This window comes from Oryctolagus cuniculus, chromosome 16, assembly GCF_051225735.1.
Source record: "Oryctolagus cuniculus isolate XC-2025 breed Fujian yellow rabbit chromosome 16, ASM5122573v1, whole genome shotgun sequence".
Lineage (NCBI taxonomy): Eukaryota > Metazoa > Chordata > Mammalia > Lagomorpha > Leporidae > Oryctolagus > Oryctolagus cuniculus.
In genome coordinates, this window is record NC_142882.1 from 89,785,903 (window position 1) to 89,809,431 (window position 23,529).

The 23,529-nt window shown below is 63.7% G+C and overlaps 1 protein-coding gene across 10 annotated transcripts in view; it reads right to left on the reverse strand.

Annotated features, from left to right (window-relative positions):
- The window catches only part of TNS3 (tensin 3), a 190,124-nt gene that overhangs the window by 61,065 nt on the left and 105,530 nt on the right, over window positions 1-23,529 (reverse strand). For all 10 annotated transcript variants that reach the window (XM_070059452.2, XM_070059450.2, XM_070059444.2 and 7 more), the window contains 7 exons: window positions 20,504-20,616; window positions 19,883-19,943; window positions 19,002-19,077; window positions 14,065-14,194; window positions 13,738-13,803; window positions 11,544-11,648; window positions 149-1,339 (listed from right to left, as the gene is read on the reverse strand). In XM_070059452.2, coding sequence (XP_069915553.2) covers window positions 149-1,339; window positions 11,544-11,648; window positions 13,738-13,803; window positions 14,065-14,194; window positions 19,002-19,077; window positions 19,883-19,943; window positions 20,504-20,616 — 1,742 coding nt within the window. The remainder of the gene's footprint in view (window positions 1-148; window positions 1,340-11,543; window positions 11,649-13,737; window positions 13,804-14,064; window positions 14,195-19,001; window positions 19,078-19,882; window positions 19,944-20,503; window positions 20,617-23,529) is intronic.

The window sequence follows — 23,529 nt, forward strand, 5'->3', positions numbered from 1 at the left end:
CCCTCCCTCCCGGCCTGACACTGGGGACCCTTGGGACCCCCCACAGTGCTCTCAGATTCCCGGGTCTGAAACCCTAATGGCAGAAACCACGAGGGAAACGTCCCCCCCAGGGGGTCTCACGCTCAGCGAGACAGCGTGTCTGTCTCACCTTGCAGCCTGCCGCCAGCCCGGAGCGCACTTCCCACGCCGTCCACGTACACGGGGCCGCTGGCCGGGCCGCCCAGGGCGTTCATGTGGGTAGGGATGGGCTCGAAGGTGGGGTCCAGCTCCAGGATCAGCCTGTTGAGCTGCTCGATGGACTGGTCGATGTCCAGGGTCGGGGAGCCCGGGGAAGGGCCTGCACCCAGCTCCTGGCCAGCTCCATTCACGACCCTGTCCCCTGCACTCCTGGGTGTCGGCAGCTGGGAGTCGCGTGCACACAGTCCAGTGCCAGTGCCCCTCTGGGCGGTCACCCGGCTGCTGGCCGTGCGGCTGGGGGAGACCTGGACGCTGGGCTGTGCCTGGATAAGGCTGGGGCTGTCTGCAGTGCCGCGGCCCACGAGCCTGGCCTCCCCGGCGGGCGCAAGGCCATAGTGATGGGCGGCCACCATCTGCTGCTGGCGCACCCAGGTCTGCGTGGAGTAGCCGTCAGGTCCGTAGGCCTGCGTCTGCGCTGACACCGAGGGCTTCCACAGAGGCGGCGGCGGCTGCCTGGGCTCCCGGCCCCCGAACGTCCGCTCCCGCTCGTAGAGGCCGTCCACGCCGAGGCCCAGCTCCGGGGTCAGCGCACACAGCGGCTCCTCACCCACGTGGCTGCCGAAGCCATCGGACAGGAGGGAGTTCTGGCTGCTTTTGTGGCAGGGGAAGGGGCCCAGGGGGGCCGGCGGCCCCTCTGAGGAGGACAGGGTGCCCAGGCTGTCCACGCTGTGCAGGTCGTGGTGCGGCATCTCGTCGTCCAGGATGTCGGTCTCCTTCAGCGCGGCGTCCCCGTTCACGTGGACCTGGGCCGGCACCACCAGCCGCGTCCCGCTGCCCTGGCTGTGCGCGTCGGCCATGTCTTTGAGGGCAGGCCCCGGCTCCTGCAGGCCGAAGCCGCGGAGAAGCTGGTCCAACTCCGCCTTCTCCTGGGGGCTCAGGCCCCTCCTGCCGCCCGGGGCCGGCCGCTCCTCCGTCCTGTCGGTCCGGACCGAGGCGGTAGAATGGCCCGAGTCGCTGCTGACTGACAGTGTGTGCTCGCCGTGCTCCGGGCTGCCAGCGGCTGGTCCCGTCTGGGGGCCGCTGGGGATGCCGGGGTCGGAGGTGCTCTTCTTCCTCACCTTGGCATAGAGGCTGCCATCCACGGGGCCGTGCGTGTGCAACACTGTGGGGAGGGGAGAGGCGGTCAGCGTGGGGGCAGGGCACTCGAGGGGGAGGGGGAGAGGTGGTCAGCATGGGGCAGGGCACTCGAGGGGGAGGGGGAGAGGGGATCAGTGTGGGGACAGACAGGGCACTCGTCGGGGAGGGGAAGAGGTGGTCAGCGTGGGGACAGGGCAATCGAGGGGGAGGGGGAGAGGTGGTCAGCGTGGGGACAGACAGGGCACTCATGGGGGAGGGGGAGAGGTGGTCAGCGTGGGGACAGACAGGGCACTCATGGGGAGGGGAGAGGCGGTCAGCGTGGGGACAGACAGGGCACTCATGGGGAGGGGGAGAGGTGGTCAGCGTGGGGGCAGGGCACTCGAGGGGGAGGGGGAGGGGCGGTCAGCATGGAGCAGGGCACTCATGGGGGAGGGGGAGAGGGAGTCAGTGTGGGGATAGACAGGGCACTCGTGGGGGAGGGGAAGAGGTGGTCAGCATGGGGACAGGGCAATCGAGGGGGAGGGGGAGAGGGGGTCAGTGTGGGGACAGACAGGGCACTCATGGGGAGGGGAGAGGCGGTCAGCGTGGGGACAGACAGGGCACTCGTCGGGGAGGGGAGAGGCGGTCAGCGTGGGGACAGGGCAGCTGCACGGGCCCTTGGGAGCAGCACACGGCAGTAGGATGGTAGCTCTGCTGGGTTCCCACGCCCTCCCTCCCTGTCTGTCCTATCCATTCATCAACCCTAGCTAATTCATCTGTAGGTATTAAGTATGTATACATTATCTACATGTACACACGTACCTATCTTGTCTCTTCTAAGTATGTGTGTACATAGTGTATATCTATGTATACGTATGTATCTAGCCTATCAGTTCTAACTATGTTTGTATATAAGCACGTATCCATTTATTATCTACATGTACAGATGTATCTATCCTATGTATCCTGTCAATTCTATCTGTATGTATGCACGTGTATGCATCTACCCATGTATTCATGTATCTACATGTATGCATGCATCTACCTACACATTCATCTGTCTACATGTGTGAACCTTCATGTCCATGCTCCATGTATTATCCATGTATCTACTTGCATGTGCATCTATGTGTGCATGTATGCATCTCTGTACACGTGCATGCGTGTAGTATGTGTACGTACACTCTACATGCGTGCATCTCTGTGCATGCACCTATGTATCTGTATCTGCACGCACACATGTGTCTATATATCTACATATATGTGCATCTACATGTGTGCATATGCATGCAGGTCTACATGTATGTATGGATACATGCATCTGTGCACCTACATGTATGTACTATCTGTGTGTACATAGATACATGCATCTATGCACGTATATGCATGCACCTACATGCATGTATGTGTTATCTGCATTCGTGCACTGTGTGTATCTACATGCATGTATGTATCTATACGCATGTGTGTATCTGTGTGTGCACCTACACGTATCTGTGTGCACCTATGTACATGTAGTATGTGTCTGCATGCATGTGTACACACGTATCTATCTCTGTGTATCATCTACCTACCCACCCCCTGCGTTCATCGCAGCAGAGTGAACACCAGCAGAAAAAACGCAAACACCCATCGTCCTCAGGTGCGAATCGCGCCCACCGTTCCTCGCCGACACTGCCCGAGAGAAAAGCTCTGGGACCTCTCCCAGTGGGACTCCCGCTGCCGGCCGCTCAGGTCCTCATTACTGTGCACATGAGCCCAGCTCAGCGCGCCAACCCCCAGCAAACTGCTCTCCCGAGACACACTGCGTGCCGCCCTCTCAAGACCACCCCATCCGCGGCCAGAACACAGCGCAAGGGAATTGCGAGAGCGGACCCCGGCCACCTGCTTAGCACAGCATCCTGGGGTCCCACAGGGGCCCGATGAGGTGTCAGGACCACACACCCCTTCAGGCTGACCCGTGTGACTGCGGGGAATGACAGGAGAACCCAACCCAGTGCCTCGCTGTGGGCAGGAGGAGCTGACCATCCGCTGTTACTGATGACAGCGCGGCTGTGGCATCCAGGGCCTGGGAGCCCAGCCACAGAGGGCGTGTCCCAGCAGGAGCCCCCTGCGTGGGCGGAGCTGGCCTCCCCCTCCCTGCAGCCTGGCCTGTGAAATTGCTGGCATTCCACAACAGCCCAGCTGTCTGGGGCACGCCTCCCACAGGCTCGGGACCTGGCCCTGCCCCGAGCGAGGGTCCCAGGCTGCAGACGGAACGTCCTGCCGTGCTCAGGGTCCAGGCTGCGGGGCAGGGTCCCAGAAGCTCCCCGTGCTGCACCGAGTGCCCCAGGCTTCCATTCTGTTCCAGCTGCGCCAGGAAGTGAGGCTGCGGGAAGTCCTGTCAGGACCGGCCCTGGCCAGTCCTGAAGCCTGTTGTCCACTGAACACCTAAGACAGGGCAAGCGGACACGCCTTTTCAACCCCTTGCTCGGTCCAGCCTCACGCCAGACCCCGAGGGGGCCGTTGCTTGTTTGCTACAAGGGCTTGAGGACAATGCACGCCTTGTGCTGCAGGAGGCAGTGTGGGCCCAGAACCCGGAAGCACGGGTGCTCTGCTGCCCCCCTCATGTCCACTGAGGCTGTCAGCGGCCCCGCCCAGGGGGAGGTGGCCGCAAAGTCACATGGCTCTGATCCATGAGTGACCCCAGGCCAGGCTTCAGACCCAGCGGACGCCGAGAGCACTTTGTGTACCCTGCAAGTTGAACAGGGCACCTGCAAAGGCCCTGTGCACACCCAGCAGCCGGCGGGGGCCAGGGGCCGACTGTGGGGGCTGTGCCAGAGAAGGGCCTCTCTCAGCAGCTCCGGCATCCCAGGGACCCCAGATACGAATCCCAGCTCGGCTGGACTTGCCCTCGGGGCTCTACTGACCCCTGCGCTCACCCTGGCCTTTACCTTTGGAAGCCACGAGTGGTCCCATACCACAGGGGACCTGACACTGCACCCACAGAGCACGCAACGTCTGAGCAAACTCCCGCTGAAGTCCACTCCTGTTCGGGACCTTCTGTTGCTAAGCAACAGCAAACTAACAGGAGACAGGGCTGTCAGTCCTGCTATGGGGCAGATGAGGAGAGGATGTAGGGGGAGGAGGAGGATGGAGAGACACTGAAGAGGGGTCTCTGCTCTGTTAGAAACAGAGTAACCCTACTGCCAGGGAGCGTGCCAGGTGGGAGGTCAGAGCACTGACCCCCGGGCAGCTCTGGACCCCAGGCTGCACTGACCCACGGCCACACTGCCCACCAGGCCACATGGCCAGAGCACCAGTCTGCCATGGCGGCAGCAGGTTTCCCACCATTGAGGCTGCCCTGGTGGCCCCCAGAGCCTTCTTCAGTCTGAACTGAAACAAGCGACTCAGTGACCAAAACCCAAATGAGTGGTTGGCGCTGTGGCATAGCGGGTAAAGCCACTGCCTGCAGTGCCGTTACTCTATCTGGGCACAGGTTTGAGTCCCAGCTGCTCCACTTCCAATCCAGATGTGGCCTGGGAAAGCAGCAGCAGATGGCCCAAGTGCTTGGGCCCCTGCACCTGTGTGAGAGGCCCGGAAGATGCTCCTGGCTCCTGGCTATGGATTGGCTCAGCGCCAGCGACTGCAGCCATTTGGGGAGTGAACTTTCTTTCTAACTCTGCCTTTCAAATAAATAAACAAATCTTAAAAAAAAATCTTAAAAAAAAAAAGCTACAGGACAATAGTAAGAAACAAATCCAAGACAGAGGGGCCCACACTCATGGACGTCCCAGGAGCACAGATCCTCCCACAGGTATGGGGCTCAGGGAGGCCGCCGGACGCCTGCGTCTGTGATCCTGAGTGGCACAGGGCAGGGGGGGCGGAGGGGAGCAGAGGGGAGCAGGCCCTCACGTTTCCTGCCACAGAGCCACACTGTGCAAGAGGGACTCCCACTCGAGTCGGATGACCGAGACGTCCTCTCGTCCTGCTGGTGTGTTCCCGGTCACAGCTGGACGATCTGGACCTTGGCTCTCCATTTACAGAACGCGCTACTTAACTCCTGTCTTTCCGTGACATTCTGAGAACCAGAACACGTACGTGTGGAGTGCTCAGCCCACGGACTCAACAATGGCACCACAGCCACTGCACAAGCCACCCCCACCTGGACAAGGCTGGAGTCCGCTCCCAGCACTCATCGCCTCAGTGCCTGCCTGGTGATTCCAAGACCACGAAGGCACGCACCTGCCACGCTCGGCTTGGCGCCCCGGACCGCCCCTCCCTGCTGGGTCCTCGTCTACAGCAGGCAGCCGGCTGCAGAAGCACCTCCCACTGAGCACACTGATCCCTGCTGGGTCCTCGTCCACACCCACTGAGCACACTGACCGTGCCGTCTCTGCCGCCCCACTCCCCATAGCGGCACAGGCTTCCCTGCCCCCTCTGGTGTCCCCAGCAGTGGCTACTGAGTACCACAGAGACAAAATGTTCCGGCTTGTTCTCCCACGGCAGAACCTGGGAGCGCCTCTGGAAACACACTCGCTGCCTTAGCAGGCAAAACAAATAAACTAAACATGATCAACAGAAACCAAACACACAAGCAGCCGCCAACAAGGTCTGAAGTCCCCACTCCTGGGCATCCAAACCACCTCTTAGAGACAACACAGCCAGGTCAGGCTGCGCAGGTGAGCCGGGAGGAGGGCTGGCCCTGGTCCCCTCACCTGGCTGTCTTCAAAGGACTCAGAACAGAAGCAGAAAAGTACCTGACGTCACCTGACCTCAGGGCTCTGGAAGCAAGGAGGAAGAAAGCCGCGTCTCCAAAGTCAGCTCCACGTGCCCAGGGAGCAGGGAGCAGGAGAGAGAGCCGTGGCACTGGCACACCACCCGGCCACAGTGCACTCAGAAGCAGCGGACAAGGACGAAGCAGGCAGCCTTGGCAAACAGCAGGTGCATAACAAATGGTCCTGTACCGTTCCCCATTTCTCTTTCGCCCACCTGCCACCCGCGTAGGGGCTCCTCGTTCTGCTCACCTGAGCGTGTCTACCCTCTCGGGGTGACCATGAGCGACGCACAGCGCCACGGCAGCAAAACGCTTCCTATTGTAGCTTTGCTTCCAAGACCCAGTGCAAAACGCACAGGACAAGAGCAGCAAGAAGAGACAGTAACCAGAATCCTAATGGGCAGTGGGGGCAGGGACGGCACGTGGCAGCCGGCCAGCCTCTCCAGGGAAACCCACGGCCTGCCCAGCCTCAGAGGACGCCTTCCAGCATGGAGACCGCCCTGATGATACGGCTCTGGCTGGCAAAGGTGAAGCTCAAAGTCACCATCTGCGACCAGACCAGAGAACTGACGCGCCCACCTATGTCCGAGGCACAGGCTCTGGCTGGGGTCCCCGCCATCCCGAGGGCTGGAGGGAGGCGTCTGCAGGGCTTAGAGACTCAGCTGTGTCTAGGGAGCCCGGGGAGCCGTGGAAGTCCCAGGGCCTTGCGAGGTGGGGGTGGGGGTGGAGGTTGGAATTGAAAGGAGACAGGTTCTGGAAGGTTGAAGGTTTCGTGGGGTCTCTCACCCACCCCTTCCTCTCGAATACTAGTCACTCCCTGGGACCTGTCCAGGACCCCCGCAGGGACCACACCCCACAGATGCTCACATCAAAGGGCCCGGTGTCCTCCTGTGCACTGAGTCACCTCCAGACGACGAATCAGCCATGTGACATCACAGCCACATAAACTGGTGTCACTCTGCACCGTCCACAGTGACAAGCGTCTGTGCATGCCAGCACAGGTGCAGTCGGGGTCTGAGCACTTCTGACCCGCGGCTGGTTGAATCTGGGGTGTGGGGTTTGAGAAGAGGACAATGGGCAAGGTCCAGAGACAGGCTTCAGCTTTCCGGCTGCCAGCACGGGGGGCAGGGGAGATCTGGTCTGAGCTGCGTTCTACACGCGCAGAAGCCGCTTCTCTGAACCCTGCTGAGCGAGCCCCTCCCTCCTGCATTGGATGGGAGTGCAGGCGCTGGACCTGCCCGTCTGCAGTGCACACAGCTCGTGGGGCCGGGCTGCACGGTGTGGAGCGGCCAGAGGCCTCCCCGGTGCCGGCTGGAACACGCAGGAACAGGGTACCTGGATTTCAGCCCCTGCACGTGGAGGTGTCCGTCCCAGCCCTGCAGGGCTGAGCAGGAGAGCATGGGACAGGGCTGTGCGGGCTTTGCAAGTGGCAGTCAGCCCCCAGCACTGAGGCTGAAACGGGCAGGTGCAGAGACTCTGGTGGGGTCCCCAGGGCTGCAGGTGCTGCCTGAGCCTCGAGGCTACTTCTTAAGGGGACAGGGGGTCACCTCGCCCACCCCCACGCACAGAAGTCTTCATCGCCTCTCGTTGAAACAAGGTTTGCTCTTACTCTGTCGCAACAGAGTTCTGCCTCCCGCTTACTGAAGATTTCCCTGGTCTGTGTTGTGTTGTTCCCACTGCAGAGAACTCCAACCGCTAACCAGTGATGAGCGCGCACAGCGTCACGGTGCAGCAGGTGACGCTGCCTTTCGGGGTGCCGGGGTCCACACCCCAGAACCTCTCTTCCGATTCAGCTCCCTAACGCATCCTGGGAGGCAGCAGATGATGCCTCACGTGTCTGAGCCCCTGCCACCCACATGCGGGTCCTGGAAGGAGTTCCGGGATCTTGGCTTGGGCCGGGTCCAGCCCTGGCATTCCAGGCATTTAGGGAGTGAACCAGTGTATGGAACCCCCCAAGTAGACGAAAATAAACAAAACTGATGCCCACACCGGACCTCAACCTACAAACCCAAAGGCACCGCGGCTCTGGGATGAGATGTGGCCTCGTCCTCTTTCTCTTTTCAACACTGAGAACCAAGATGGGAACAAACTTCACGGTGGAGAAGGCAGCCTCACTTCTCTCCCTGGGCAGCTCCGCCCAGCCGGCTCCTAGTGCAGCTGCAGCTCCAGGGCCCCCAGCAGCCCCGGGAGCCTCAGCCAGAAGGCGGGCAGGACACCGGCAGGTAGCGCACAGAACACCTTGCAAGGCCAGCCGGAGAGGACCCTGGAAAACCCCGCTCCAGGGTACACAGCTGAGCTCTGTGCTCACCCTCCCCAAACACGCAGGCTGCACATTCTCGGAGAAACAAATAACAGGAGCAAGGGCCGGAGCCGCCCTTCCAAGGAGGCCCGCCCGCGCAGCCACAGCCGCCCGCCCTCTGAGGGCTGGATTCCAGGCCCTCCCCAGGGCTCCTGGGCGAGGCTCTGGAATGTGCTGGGGTTCCCGGCGGGGCTGTGACAGGCGGTTCCCGCACACAGCCACCGCGCCCGGCCAGCAGCACACACAGCAAAGCCGGCTAGGGCACTCTGGCGCCTGTGCTGGCCGCCTCCTGACCCTCAGTCACAGCCTAGGCAAACAGGAGGTCCCCTGGCCTCCCTCACATGCCACCCAAGCCGCCAGCTCCAGGGCGGACCCATGCCACATGCAGGACCAACCCTGGACTCCCCCCACCCCCAGGGAGGCCGACCACCAGCCTCCTCCAGCTTTGCAAGCGCATCGGGGCGCCTACGCCAGGCTGCAGCGGCAGCTCCGCTCACTGCCCCGCAACTCCACCCCCGTGGCTGCCGGCCAGCACCGTCGCCCACCCTCCAAATGCTGGCGAGTCGCACACAGGCACAGAGAAGCTGTGGGCGCCCAGGAGCTACATGCATACACACACATGCACACACACACACACACGCAAACACATCCACACTTGCACGCACATGCTCCCCGCCTACCTTCCTTCAGAACACCCTGCAGCTGGTCGCCTATGCCACCGGGAGCCCCCGTTTTCCAGCCCCCTATGCTACCGGGGGGGGGGGGGGCCCGTTTTCTAGCCGCGCCCTGGGGTGGGGGCTGCCGCCTCCCTCCCTGGGCTCTGGACCCTGCTCCTCCAGGCTGCGCACAACGCAAGGCTCACCAGATTCCCACAAACAGGCCAGTGCAATGTAAACACGAGGGTGGAGTCTGGTGAATCAGGTTTAGTGAAATTTGAACTCTGGAGGCAGGAGGCGGGGCCAGGGCTCCTGTGAGAGTCCCCGACCCGACCAGCTGTGCCTTGCCCTGGAGCCGTGAGCGCCGGCACTGCCTGCACACCTCAGGGACTGCTTTGCTGGAAACGCCTCCGGGACCCGCTTTGCTGGAAACGCTATGCCTCTGGCACACCCGCCTCTGAGCCCCAGAAGCCAGCGCTGGCCGCCTCTGGCCTCCCTGTGCTCGCGCAGGTGGGCTTCAGCCAGCGGCCCGCCCCGGGCTTCGGCTGACCACTGACCATATGCTTTGCTCTCCCCCCATGGCCAACAGGCGGCGCTGTCCTGATGGCCCCGGGGTCCCCCAGCACAACGGGAACCCGTGTCACTGTCACTGCCAATCAGCTGGGCTGCAGATATAGAGGGAAGGGGGCGGGACACACCCCCAGCACAGCACCCAGAACGGCCCGAGAGGCTCCCAGTGCCCCGGGAGGGGGAGAGCCTGTAGAGGCCTCTGTTACCTGTGCTGCTCTGCAGGGAGCCTCCACCGAGCCACCCCCCCCCCCCCCAGGGACCCAAGCCCAGCAGGGAAGGTGGTGAGTGTGACTCATCCCCTGCATTGTTCCTTCAAGGAATACTTATCGAAAGACAGGAGGAAGAGAGATCTGCACAGGGGACAGGGCCTCGCCCAGCAGCCCAGCGAGGGCCCGCGGTGCGGCCTGCCCACAGGACAGCACTCCTGGGAGCGGAGCTCCGCTTCACAAACTTGTGCGAGAGAACCAGCTGAGGCATCAGTGGTGAGCAGGAGCGGCAGATGCACAGACACAAGACCTCGCCTGCCCTGCGTGGGGCTGCCACGAGACAGAGCCACGGGAGCGCAAACCTGCCGGCCACCTTGCAGAGCCCGCCCAACGCCCACGATGTCGGGGGCGCCTGTAGGGTCCCAGCGCTCTGGCTTCCCTCCTCCTGGGAGGCAGGGGAGGCCCGGAGCCTGGGCCTTGGAGACCTGAGGCAAAGCCACACAGGACGATGGGTACCTCGAGGCCACTTCCCGCCATCCCCCGGGTGAGAAAGGTGAGGGGCTACTGACACTGAGGACAGCGCAGCTGGACCCCTCCAGCCCGAGCCCCCACCCAGCACGCTTACACCAACAACCGCCACCCACTGCGGAGACGACGCCCCCCGGCCCCATTATGGCTCCGTGCAGAGGGTGGGCACATCTCTCACCAGGAGGAAGCCACTGGCTTCCGGTCCCCAGCAGCTCCTAAGCCAGGCAACACCAGAACTCGAAGCTTAGCCAACAGCAGCATCAGGCCAGGAAGGGGACCCTCGGGTCGGGGGCTGAGAGAGGCCAAGGAAGGCGTTCCCGGTGCCCAGAGCTGGCCGTCGCCCCCCACCAGCCCGTCACCAGTGACCACGCGCCCATCCCACTGTTCTGCAAGATCCAAACACAGAGCCACATGCTGCTGTGGGCCAGCGAACAGGATGCAGCAAGGGTCCGTGTGTCACACCCTCCATGTGTGACTCCCACCACGCCCAGCTCAGTCACAGCCCCCAGCAGACGGGCGGCAGCCAGAGCCCCGGCCCACGCGATAGAAACAGAATGACCACTGTCACGGCCGACAGCACGGGAGCCCAGATAGCCTCAGGGCCCGCAGCAGCGTCTGACTTCTGGTGGGAATGGCTCCCCTGGGCGCCCGGGTTCCTACAAGGACCACGCTACTTGGGGAGGCCCCTTCAGGCGGCAACCTGTGCACCCCAGACGGTCCCTACCCCCACCCCCCAGCCCCCCGACGTTCACGCAAACTGCTGTGGAAGGCAGCAGAAGACGGCCCAAGTGCACGTGGGAGCCGCGGACAGAACTCGGGGTTCCCGTCTCTGGCCTGACTGTTGCTGGCATTTGAAGAGTGAATCGGTGGCTTCGAAGAGCTCTCTGCCTGTCTCCTGCCGGCCTCTCAATAAATAAATAAAATTAAGTTTTTCACACTGCTAGTAGACAAGCGTTAGAGCGCTCCCAACACAAGGAAACGGGGGTCCTGTCGTGCTCAGCCACGCTGGGCCCCGTGGGCCTCCTCATCGGCATGGCCCCCTCAGTCAGGGCTTCTGTAAAAAGCCTGCCCCAAGTTCTCCAGGCCTGATTCTCCTGAACAAACGCCCTCAAAAGCCACAGAGGGCGCGGCCGCGGGGCCTCTGAGAACACGGGGACCCCTGCCTCAGCACCGCCCGCCCAGCCACGAGCTGCGCCTTCTCCGCCCGCCCGTCCCCTCCTCCTCCCCGCACGCACCTTCTCCGTCTGCACTCAAGTTCTCGTAGGAGTCCCAGCGGATCAGCGGGTCGGCGGTGTTGTAGTCCACGGTCACTCCGTGGTCATTGTGCAGATGCTCAGCGCCTGCTGGGACACGGGGGAAGCATCAGCGTCCGGGACGGCGGCACCGCCACCCACCTGAGCTGGCCCGAGTGCCACTTCTGCGAGACAGAGCCTGGGTCACTTCAGAGGCACCTCGAGCTTCAGGACCGGCCTGCATCCGGGCTCTGGGCGCCCCAGCCAACCCCCGCCCAGGAGGCTTCTGGACACCACAGCCCCCACCTGCATCTACAGAGAGCCGGGGCCAGCAACCGTTTCCCATCCGTCTCAGAAGGGCCTGCGGACGGAGCCGTGGCAGCACCCAGACCACAGGGCTGACTTCTTCCCAAATGCACTCCTGTGACCGACGAGGACTTGTCTGCCCCGAGCCGTCTGCGGCTACGCGACCACCAATCCCCTGCACGCAGTGCCGGGACACCACGCCCCCGGGGTCTGACGGCCACAGCGGGCCTCAACGTGTCCTCCCTCCTGCGCTTAAACATTTGATTACAAAACACACGCGGAGGTGAGAAACTCGCACAGCACTCCAGGGTGCCCGTCACACCTCAGCCAGTGCCCACCTGCGGCCACCCACACCGCACCGGGCCAGTGCCCCCCTGTGCCTGCACCCCACACTGTACTCACATCCCACCTTGGCCAGTGCCCCCCTGTGCCTGCACCCCACACTGTACCCACCCGAGTCCACACCCCACCTTGGCCAGTGCCCCCCTGTGCCGGCACCCCACACTGTACCCACCCGAGCCCACACCCCACCCTGGCCAGTGCCCCCCTGTACCCACACCCCACCCTGGCCAGGGCCCCCCTGTACCCACACCCCACCCTGGCCAGGGCCCCCCTGTGCCCACACCCCACCTTGGCCAGGGCTCACCTGGGCTCACTCCCCACCTGCAGCCAGTTCCCCACTGTGCCTGCACCCCACACTGTACCCACCCGAGCCCACACCCCACCCTGGCCAGTGGCCCCCTGTGCCTACACCCCATACTGTACCCACACCCCACCTTGGCCATTACCCCCCTGTGCCAGCACCCCACACTGTACCCACCTGTGCCCACACCCCACCTTGGCCAGTGCCCCCCTGTGCCTGCACCCCACCTTGGCCAGGGCTCACCTGGGCTTACTCCCCACCCTGGCCAGTGCCCACCTGTGCCGGCACCCCCACACTGTACCCACCCGAGCCCACACCCCACCCTGGCCAGTGCCCCCCTGTACCCACACCCCACCCTGGCCAGGGCCCCCCTGTGCCTGCACCCCACACTGTACCCCACACTGTGCCCACACCCCACCCTGGCCAGGGCCCACCTGTGCCGGCACCCCACACTGTACCCACCCGAGCCCACACCCCACCTTGGCCAGTGCCCCCCTGTGCCGGCACCCCACACTGTGCCCACACCCCACCCTGGCCAGGGCCCACCTGTGCCGGCACCCCACACTGTACCCACCCGAGCCCACACCCCACCCTGGCCAGTGCCCCCCTGTGCCGGCACCCCACACTGTACTCACACCCCACCCTGGCCAGTGCCCCCCTGTGCCTGCACCCCACACTGCACCCCACACTGTATGCACACCCCACCCTGGCCAGGGCCCCCCTGTGCCCACATCCCACCCTGGCCAGGGCACACCCGAGCCAACACCCCACCCTGGCCAGTGCCCACCTGTGCCTGCACCCCACACTGTACCCCACACTGTACGCACACCGCACCCTGGCCAGTGCCCCCCTGTGCCTGCACCCCACACTGTACCCACCCGAGTCCACACCCCACCTTGGCCAGTGCCCCCCTGTGCCGGCACCCCACACTGTACTCACACCCCACCCTGGCCAGTGCCCCCCTGTGCCTGCACCCCACACTGCACCCCACACTGTATGCACACCCCACCCTGGCCAGGGCCCCCCCGTGCCCACATCCCACCCTGGCCAGGGCACACCCGAGCCAACACCCCACCCTGGCCAGTGCCCACCTGTGCCTGCACCCCACACTGTACCCCACACTGTACGCACACCGCACCCTGGCCAGTGCCCCCCTGTGCCTGCACCCCACACTGTACCCACCCAAGCCCACACCCCACCCTGGCCAGGGCCCCCCTGTGCCTGCACCCCACCCTGGTCAGGGCCCACCTTGCATTTTCTCGGGCGATGCTGAGAACACCAACTCCACCTTTCCGTAGTCAGGGAAACGGTCATCTGAGAAGAGAAGCCGCGTGTCAACCCCGCGGAGCTGCCGGACCCCAGAGCCGGGGCTGACCCTGTCCTCAGGTCCCGCCCAGCACGGCGCCAAGCCCCGGGCCCAGCGCAAACACGGAAGCAGGGAGCGCGGTCCTGGGCTCGTGGCTCTGTCATTTCCCCTGGATGGAGTCCCCTGCCCCGGGGAGGGGCCGTGACGCAAGCAGGTGCGGGAGAGCGCAGGGCCCCCCCCCCCCCGCGTGCCGCTGGGCCGCCCCTCACCTCTGCAGGCGCCGTCCAGCTCCTCCTTCCCAAACAGGAGCCTGTAGCCCTGCACGGCCCCCGTGTGGAACTGCAGCCGGAAGATGACGTCCCGCGTGGCCGAGCGCTGCTTCTTGTGGTAGCACTTCACCTGGGGAGACGCAGACGGCCGCTGAGCACCACATGGGGTGGGGCTCCGCAGGGGAGGGGCGGGCGGTGGGGCAGCTCCTGCCTGGGCTGGGACTGCGACCCTAGGGGCTGCAGGGCCACAAGGATCACACAGGACCACGGCCCCCGGCCCCCAACCCCGTCAAGGTGCTGTGTGGGGAACACGGGACAGGGGGCTGGGGTGGCCGCCGCCTCCCGTTCTGTCTCTCCCAGCCTCAGTTCTCTGTGAGCAGCAGGAGCCTCTCCCTGCCACCTGCTGGGTGCCAGGCGCAAACTGGGATGGAGAGAGGAAGGAAGGCAGAGACTGGGCGGGAGGGAGACAGGTGGGCACTGGTGTTAAGTTCCGGCGCCTGGCCGCCCACAGCTGCCGTGCTGAGTGAAACCCTCACACTGGTAGGGTCGGAATGCGAGCTGGAGCCCTCTAGGCCTGGGAGCCGGGAGCCCACTGGGTCCCTGGGGTGTGCTCTGGGCTCCCAGGTGGCCATGCTGATGGGCGCGGTGCAGGCAGCACTCGGGAGGGGTTGGGCGGAGCCCCGGGCGTCCTGTCCCACCCGACACCTGGGGCCTCCCTGCCACAGTGGGGAGTGGGGATGCTCTCTCTCAGGGGGCCCAGACTCTGCCCTCAGCTCACACGGTGCACGGCGGGCACGGCACCCCCAGGAGGTGGGCACACAGCTGGTTTCACTGGAAGAGCAGAGGGCTGGACGGGTCAGTGAGAAGCGGGGCCAGCAGCATAGGACAACGGTGAGGTCCCACCAGCCAGCAACCAGGAAGTCGTCCAGGGAGGCGGGGCCTGCCCTCGGGAGGCCCTGTTCACCTCTGTCTTGGCTGACAAACACGTGAGCTGTGTCAGACACCTGCAGGGTGTCCCAGCTCTGCCAGGTGAGGGCCTGCGGCTGCAGACCCAGGCCCGCCCCAGGCAGCGAGAACTGGGAGAAAGGGCAGGAGTGAAGCCCTCTCCCAGCGCTGGCCTCGGACACCCTCAGGGCTCCACCAAGGGTCACCCTCCCAGTGTTCTTCCAGAATGTTCTGAGCACGTCCCTCCCACCTCTGGGTCCTGGGCCCCAGAATCACCCCAGCAACCAGGCCACGTACACGTCCACCTGCCCCCACCTGCCTTCTCATGGTGGGCTTGACCGGGGCGTGACCAGGAGAGCCCACAGCAAGGACAAGGAAAAGTGGCCTTGACCCAAGCCAGCCTCAGCCCCGAAGTTCACAGTCAGGGGAACCGAATGTTTGAAAAAGAGCAACGAGGTCTCAGGGAGCTGGCAGCAGGTGAGGAGGCGGCCCCGGCCCACCCCTCACAGGCACGGCAGCAAGTTCCAGTCTAATACCAGGAGCAGTCAAGGAGGGCTTCTCAGAGGAGGAGGACCTGTGGGCAGGGGAGGTCCCCAGGGACAGGTGCACATGGGGGCCCCCACGGTGTTCTCCCTCCTGCAGCTGCACCCCACCCTCACAGCTCCCCCCCCCCGGGGCCCTGTCCTGTGTCCCGGCTGCAGCCCCACAATCTGGGAGACTGGGAGGGAACCCCAGCCCCTGCACACAACAGGAGGCTGTGTGAGCACCGTGGCCCAGGTGGGGCACAGGTGCCTCCCCAGGTCCAGGGCGGTCTTCAGCGCGGCGTCAGCAGTGGAGGAGTTGGGTTCCAGCCTGACGCCATGTGACGAGGCCGCCCTGTGCCCGGGTCCCGTCACCGGCTCTGACGGGCCCTTGGGTGCTCTCGCAGGCACCGACGCCGCCGCCCACCACCTGGAACCTGGGGTTCTCAGCAGTGCCCACCCGCACGGCGGGTCAGAGGCCCACCCCCCACCAGGACCCTGCCTCGGCCGCCCCTGGCGCCCTCCAGGGAACCCCACCATTACTCAGCACCCACACCCATGCTCCCAGCAGCACGGCCGACAGGAAAACGGCCCACACTGCAGAGGCGTGGTCCCAAGGCCTCCCTCGGAGACACAGAGTGACGCCAAGCCTTCCCAGAGCCCGGGGCGTCTGCCGAGGTGTGGAATGTCCCCTGCAGCCGTTCCACCTCAGCACCTGGTTGGCCCGGGCCTCCAGGATGTTTCCAGGATGTTTCCAGACTGTGCTGGCCTCCGCCTTCGGGGCCTGGAGTTCCTGTACTGTGAACAGAGCTGCAGCCCTGCTTTCGGTAGCCCGGCCAGGGGGCCGTCACGGGGCCCACGGCGCGGACCCCCGGGGACCGGCATGGACGCGGCAGGTCCTGGGCAAGTCACAGCCCCTGACTGCACACTGCACGCCACAGCATCGGCCTCTTTGTTTTGCTGGAGAAAAATGACAGAAGGCTGTGGTCTGGGACTAACCCCACCCCCACCCCCACCGCCCCGGGTCCCAGCAGAGGAGCCTCAGAATCAAGTCACTGACACTCAAGTTCCCAACCAAACACCAAACCAAAGCGAGGCTGTGAGCTCACTGTCCGGGAAGCCAGGAGAAGCAGACGGCCAGGTCTCGCAAGCAAGGCTTCCTCTGCGCTAACCCCGGGGAACGCACCCTGCGGGCTGGCGTGGTGGTGTGGTGGCGCAGCCGCGGGAGCCGTGGCTTGTGACGCAGGCATCCCGATCTCACCGCCACCTGAGCCCAGTGAGCCCAGGCCGCTCTGCTTCCCATCCAGCTCCCTGCTAACGCACCTGGGAAAGACGGCCCAAGTGCCTGGCCCCTGACACCACGTGGGAGACCCAGATGGGGCTCCTGGCTCCTGGCTCTGGCTTGGCTGAGACTTGGCTGTGGTGGGCATTTGGGGAGTGAACCAGCAGATGAAAGATCTCTGTCTCTCCCTCTCTGACGCTCTGCCTCTCAAAGCAGAAGCCAGAAAAGTAGCCTGGTGCTAATGACAGCTAGGTTCTCTCCCCAGGCTCTCGGTCCACCCCACGTGGAAATGAGCAACCCACATTCAGCGCTCTGCTGGTTGGTAAAACCCAGCACTTCCTCTCTCCACAAAGAAGTGCTGCCCCAGTCAGAGCCCCAGAACAAATGATCAAGATTTCCGGGTTACAACTGTCCTTGAGCAGCTCCAAAGATCAGTGGGCACTGCCTATCAGCAGCCACACGGGCTGTCTGCCGGGGCAGAGGCACCTGCCACTTCAGAGTCCACAGAGAGGGTCTCTGTGCTCACAGGTGTGGCATAGGGAGGAGCAGGGATGGGGGGAGGGCCTGCCTGCAGCCCTGCACCCCCGGAGTGCAACAGAGCGATTCAGGGACCTTGGCCCCAACTGACTTCCTAATGGTTGCCTTGACAGAACTCCAGTTGGGGGCGACTGGGACCCAAGCCCACCGTGAGCCCTTGTGCCCCCGGAGTGCCCTAAGACACAAGGCAGGCACGTGGAATTCCCACGCAACAGAGCTACACGTCAGACCAGATCTGCTCACAGGCACCGAGACCTGCTCTGACTGCCAACTCTCCATCAGCAGGACAAGCACCTTGGGCCACGGGGGTTGCAGCAAAGGCCGCCCCCAGGGACACCCGCCCCCAACTCAGCGAGACCAGACCGGGCCTCCTCCGCTGTGCCAGTCACCACTGGGGGCAGCCCCAATTCACCTGCAAACTTCCCCCAAATTATCTAAGCAGAGCACGCAGGGCCCTAAAGCACCCGGTAGCAGAGCCAGCCACACCCGCTCACGCCTCGCTGGAGGCCCTGGTGCCTGTCTAAACAGGGCTGCTGTGACCCTGCCCTCAGGAGCTAAATCACACGTGTGATGGTTCCAGGACAGCGTGGCTCACAGTCACAGGGCCAGCACCAGCCATGACCGCCCCCGGGCTGAGCAGGATTTCAGAGGCCCAGTACTGGGGCTCCTGACCCAAAGCCACATACGGCTGGGCAAAGGCCGGCCGAGAGTAAATACAGATCCGCGTCGGCTGTGCGAAGTCTGGGGGACTCAGGGGACCGGAGGGAGGAAGAGGACCAGAGAACTTTCCGCAAGGGCACGGGGAGCCCTGGGAGCCCCCGTTCTGGACCGGCTTGTCTCAGAAGCATGGCACCATTTTCGTGGCAGCCGTTGGAGGGAGGTCACAAAGCGGCCACCATGAAGACGGGACCAGCGGCCGTGGGGTTGCCCAGGCAGGGGCAGCAAGATCGAGCAGGCCAGGCAGAAGAGCGTGCTGGGGCCCGGAGGGAGCAAGCAGGGGCCAGGCCCAGGGCAGCCGCCAGCTCTCGGCAGGCCTGCTGCCGGCTGCGTTCCTGAGCCGCGTTACGTAACGGCTCACCACCGTCCCTGGCCACTGTGCAGGCCCCACCCCTCTGGAGCACAGAGACTCATTCACTGCACCGCCCAGCTCCACAGTGACCACCTGCACGTCACCGCCTGGACAGCTGGACATGAGCTCGGCCTGCGCGTGGTTCCCTGTCACGTCCAATGCACCACCACCTTCACGCCCTGGCTTGGTCACTGCCCACCAGGGAATGCCGGGACAGATGCCTGCGGCCCTGGCCTCACTGGCACTCGCCCCCAGGAGACATTCAGTCACTGGACAGAGGTGGCGGAGACTGGGTCGTGTCCCCCACCCCCATCCCCCTTGATTCACAGCCTGAAGGAGACGGGGCCTTCGCAAAGGGAAACTGTTTCAAAAGGAGGCTGTGGGGCGGAAGCCACCGAGCTGCAGCCGGGGTCTCGCGGGACGAGGTCAGGACACGGCACACGCAGGGACGGACGTGTGAGGACTCAGGAGCGAGGCCCGGGGAGCCCGGCCCTGCCCACACCCTGACCCTGACACCAGAATCACTCGCTTTTTCTGCTGGGTTTGGACCCCGGGTGTGTGGGGAGGAGGCCTGGGCACTCACCATGACATCCCCCTTCAGCAGCTGGGCCGGCTCCACCGCGAGACAGATCCTGCCTGGGTTCTCTGGGCCCACGTTGCTTCGGGACACACAAGAAGGTCGCACATCAGGGCCGGGCCACACACACACGCAGGCCAAAGCGCGTCCCCAAGAACCCAGAACCCCTCCCTGCCCACCACCCCACTGACGCGAGTCCCAGGGGCTCCAGGAAGCCCCACACAGGGGGCTTCTCCCAGAAGCCTGGGCCACGGCCGGCGAGCTGTGACCGAGCCCCGGCCACGGGCCACAGCCAGCAAGCTGTGACCAAGCCCGGGCCACGGCCAGTGTGCTGTGACCGAGCCCTGGCCACGGGCCACAGACAGCAAGCTGTGACCAAGCCCCAGCCACAGGCCATGGCTGGCGAGCTGTGACCAAGCCCCAGCCATGGGCCACGGCCGGCGAGCTGTGACCGAGCCCCGGCCACAGGAGCCGGGGGGTGGGGTCCAACGTGAACCCTGCACAAGCCGACGTCAAGCAGGTCATCTTGAGTGGTGAGAACGTTAGCTCTGCACATTGACCCACAAAGGCCAACAGGCAAAGCCCAGGGACCCTCACACCTGCGGGGACGTGCGTCTACTTCTCATCTAAAATACAAAGATGGGCAGGGCCTGGCCTGGCGGTTAAGCCACCGGTTAGGGTGCCTGTGTCCCACGTCAGAGTGTCTGGTTCCGGCCCTGGCTCTGAGGCCATTCCTGCTGAAGCAGACCACGGCAGGCAGTGGTGACGGCTCAAGGATGGAGTTCTTGCCACACACGAGGGAGACCTGGACGGGGTACCCGGCTCCCAGCTTTGGCCCAGGCCTAGCGCCGGTTGCACAGGCACTCGGGCAAGGCCCCGGCACTTACTGGATGGCTGAGGTGTACACGGGCTGCATGGCCTGGTAGAGCTTCAGGAAGGGCCGGCAAGCTGGAAGAGAACACAGGCGAGGGGAAGCCGTGGGTGGAGAAGGCACGGGGGCCGTGCAGGCAAGGGCTCAGACGGCGCCTGGCCACCAGCAGGCCCCGCCGCGGGCCTGAGGCTCAGGGACTGGCACCTGGGGTCTGACGTGCTCCTATGGGAGCCACAGGAGGCCGTCCTGCAGGCCAGGCCTGGTGCTCCCCAGAGGACGGCGAAGGTGTGGGGCAGTGGGCCAGGCTGTCCCCCAGCCACGTGGCAGCCCAGCAAGGCCACAGCAGCCAAGAGGAGGAGCAGCCCTGAAGACGAAGCACCTGCTCAGGACTGAGGAGAGGCTGGGCCTGACCCCTCCGTGCTGCGTGGCAGGAGACGGGGTCATGAGAAGAACTGGGACCAGGCCCTCTGCTGCTGTCCCCACAGGGCCATGGGCCAGGATGACAGGGGTCCTCGTGATGCCCTCTCTGGCCGTCCTGGTGCTCGTGGGACTCAGCCCACGGCTGGGGAGCCTAGGGGCGGGCCGGGAGCCGGGTGCTGCCGCGGGGGACCGGGGCGAGAGCCCTGGAGACACTCACCTCCCCCCGCGTCGAAGCTGGGGGTGCCGTGCAGGACCACGCAATGCAGGAAGAGGGGCGAGGCATTCATCTTCACGGCGCCGGACAGCAGCCCGCTGAGAAACTGCACGTAGCTGCAAGGACAGCCGCTCAGGGCCCCAGCCACGGGCAGGGGTGGGCTCCGGCCGCATCCCACACGCCAGCACCAGGACAGGGCACAGCAGCCTCCTGGGGTGAGCGCCCCACCCTAAACCCCACGCCAGACACCGTCAGGGCGACCGGGCCCCACCCCAAGTCCACTCAAGGTTCCACGTGCCCCGCAGGAGCCCACTGCACGCCCCTCCTACGTCCACCTCCCACGCCGCAGCCAACGGCAGAGACTCTGACCTCCGTCTCCTGCTGGGCCGCGGCCCCCCTTGGTGGACCAGCTCCGAGGCTGAGGCTACACCTGCAGCAGGCCTGGACGGCGCCACTGCTCTCTGAGCGGCAGGGGGCAGCCCCCCGCCCTCGCAGACTGCACCCGTCTCCCTCGTGCATTTGCTGGCCAAAGGGGAAGCTCCTACACCAGGGGCCCCACGAGGCAGTGCCTGCGTCACGGTGTAGACGGTTTGAGTTCCCCAGACACTCAGCTCTGGAAGCTCAGGCCCCAGTGTGCCACTGTGGAGGCGGAGGGAACTTCGAGAGGCACGGCCCCGTAGGAAGTGGAAGGTCACGGGCCCCCACCTCAGCAGGGACTCATGGGGACCCCAGTGCGTTCCCGCGAGTGGGTCACGGGATGGGAGTCTGGAGCAGCAGGGGACGGCTCGAGCATCAGTCCCTGCCACTCTCATCAGGGGCAAGGACGCGGCTCCTGGCTCCCGGCATCGCCAGGCTCCGTGCTGACAGCAGCAGGCATTTGGGAAGTGAACCAGCAGACAGGAATCTCGCTCTCGCTCTCCCAGAAATTAATTAGTGAAAAATAAAATAAGGCAGATTATTCTGAGAGCATGCCTGGCCTCGGGGTCCCTCCGGCCTCCTGGTTCAGCCCCGCGCTCTCGTCTGACACGACACTGCTCACCACCAGCTCGCCAGAGCAAACGCACGGAGCTCTGCACCTGGGAGCTGAAAAACTTCCTTCCATTGCAAAGCACCGGGCCTGGGTACTCACACAGCAACACAGTACTCTCGGTACTCACGGCAGCCACACAGTACTCTCAGCACTCACATAGCAACACAGTACCCTCGGTACTCTCGACAGCCACACAGTACTATCAGTACTCACGACAGCAGCACAGTACTCTTGGTACTCTCGACAGCAACACAGTACTCTCAGTACTCTCGACAGCCACACGGTACTCTCAGCACTCACACAGCAACATAGTACCCTTGGTACTCACGACACCCACACAGTACTCTCGGTACTCATGACAGCCACATGGTACTCTCAGTACTCATGGCAGCCACACAGTACCCTCGGTACTCACAGCAGCCACACGGTACTCACAGCAGCCACACGGTACTCTCAGCACTCACATAGTAACACAGTACCCTTGGTACTCTCGACAGCCACACAGTACTCTCGGTATTCACATAGTAACACAGTACCCTCGGTACTCACGGCAGCCACATGGTACTCTCAGCACTCACAGAGTAACATAGTACTCTCAGTACTCACAGCAGCCACACAGTATCCTTGGTACTCACGACACCCACACAGTATCCTCAGTACTCACGACAGCCACACAGAACTCTCAGTACTCATGACAGCCACACAGTACTCTCAGTACTCACGACACCTACACAGTATTCTCGGTACTCACGACAGCCACACAGTACTCTCTGTACTCACGACGGCAGCACAGAACTCTCAGTACTCACGACAGCCACACAGTACCCTCAGTACTCACGACAGCAGCACAGAACTCTCAGTACTCACAACAGCCACACAGTATTCTCGGTACTCATGACACCCACACAGTAGTCTCGGTACTCACGACAGCAGCACAGTACTCTCTGTACTCATGACAGCCACACAGTACTCTCAGTACTCACGACAGCCACACAGTACTCTCACATGCTGGCACCCATGCCTCCGCCCCGCCTTCCTGCACACCCCGACTGGCACCTGCCCTGAGCTCCCCGCTGCACTGCTGCACCACACGGCCTCCTCACGTGCACGCCGTGTGCTTTCCTCTCCATCGGAGTACTGCAGCCTTTGCAAGGGGAAAAAATTAAACAGCCAACCCCCCAAACACAGCACCTCGGCAAATCTCGGACCCCCAGGGCGGATCTAACAGGGAGCAGTGAGTGAGTGCGGCCAGCACAGGGCCTCACGCCTCCTAGGCAGTAATGGGCAGCAGGAGGGACCCACGCACGCGGGAAAAAACATCTCTCACGTACACCAGCAACGCACACCAGTCCCTACCCCAGCAGCTGAATTTGTGCAAGACGCAAATGGAACGGAGGGAGCTTTGGGCAAACATCGAGAAAACACAGCTGCAGCCCTGCTCCAGAGTGACCTCCAGGGGAGCGGCAGGAGGGAGCAGATCAGGGCCAGCGCCTGTGACACGGCGTCCCACATGGGCACCAGTTCGCATCCTGGCTAGTCCAGCTCCCTGCTGTGCCTGGGAAAGCAGCCGAGGACGGCCCAAGTGCTTGGGCCCCTGCATGCAATGGGAGGCCTGGATGGAGCTCCTGGCTCCAGCCTGACTCAGCCCTGGCCATTAAAGCCATTTGGGGAGTGAACCAGCAAATGGACGATCACTCTGTCTCTCCTCTCTCTGTAACTCTGCCTTTCAAATAAATAAATCTTAGACAGACAGACAGAAAGAAAGAAAGGAAAAAGAAAAAGAAAAAGAAAAAGAAAAAGAAAAGAACAAGGCACAGTTTCCCTCTTCCTGGTGGCAAAATGCTCTCTCCACTTGCAGGTGAGTGGCAGAGCCCCCGGGTCAGCACGGAGACCCTGCCCCCGCCAGGTCCGCTGACCCCCAGGGGCGTTTGCTGAGAACAAGGCTCTGGGCCGGTGTGGTGGGAGGAGGCAGGGGAGCGGCTGACAGATTCCTTGGCTC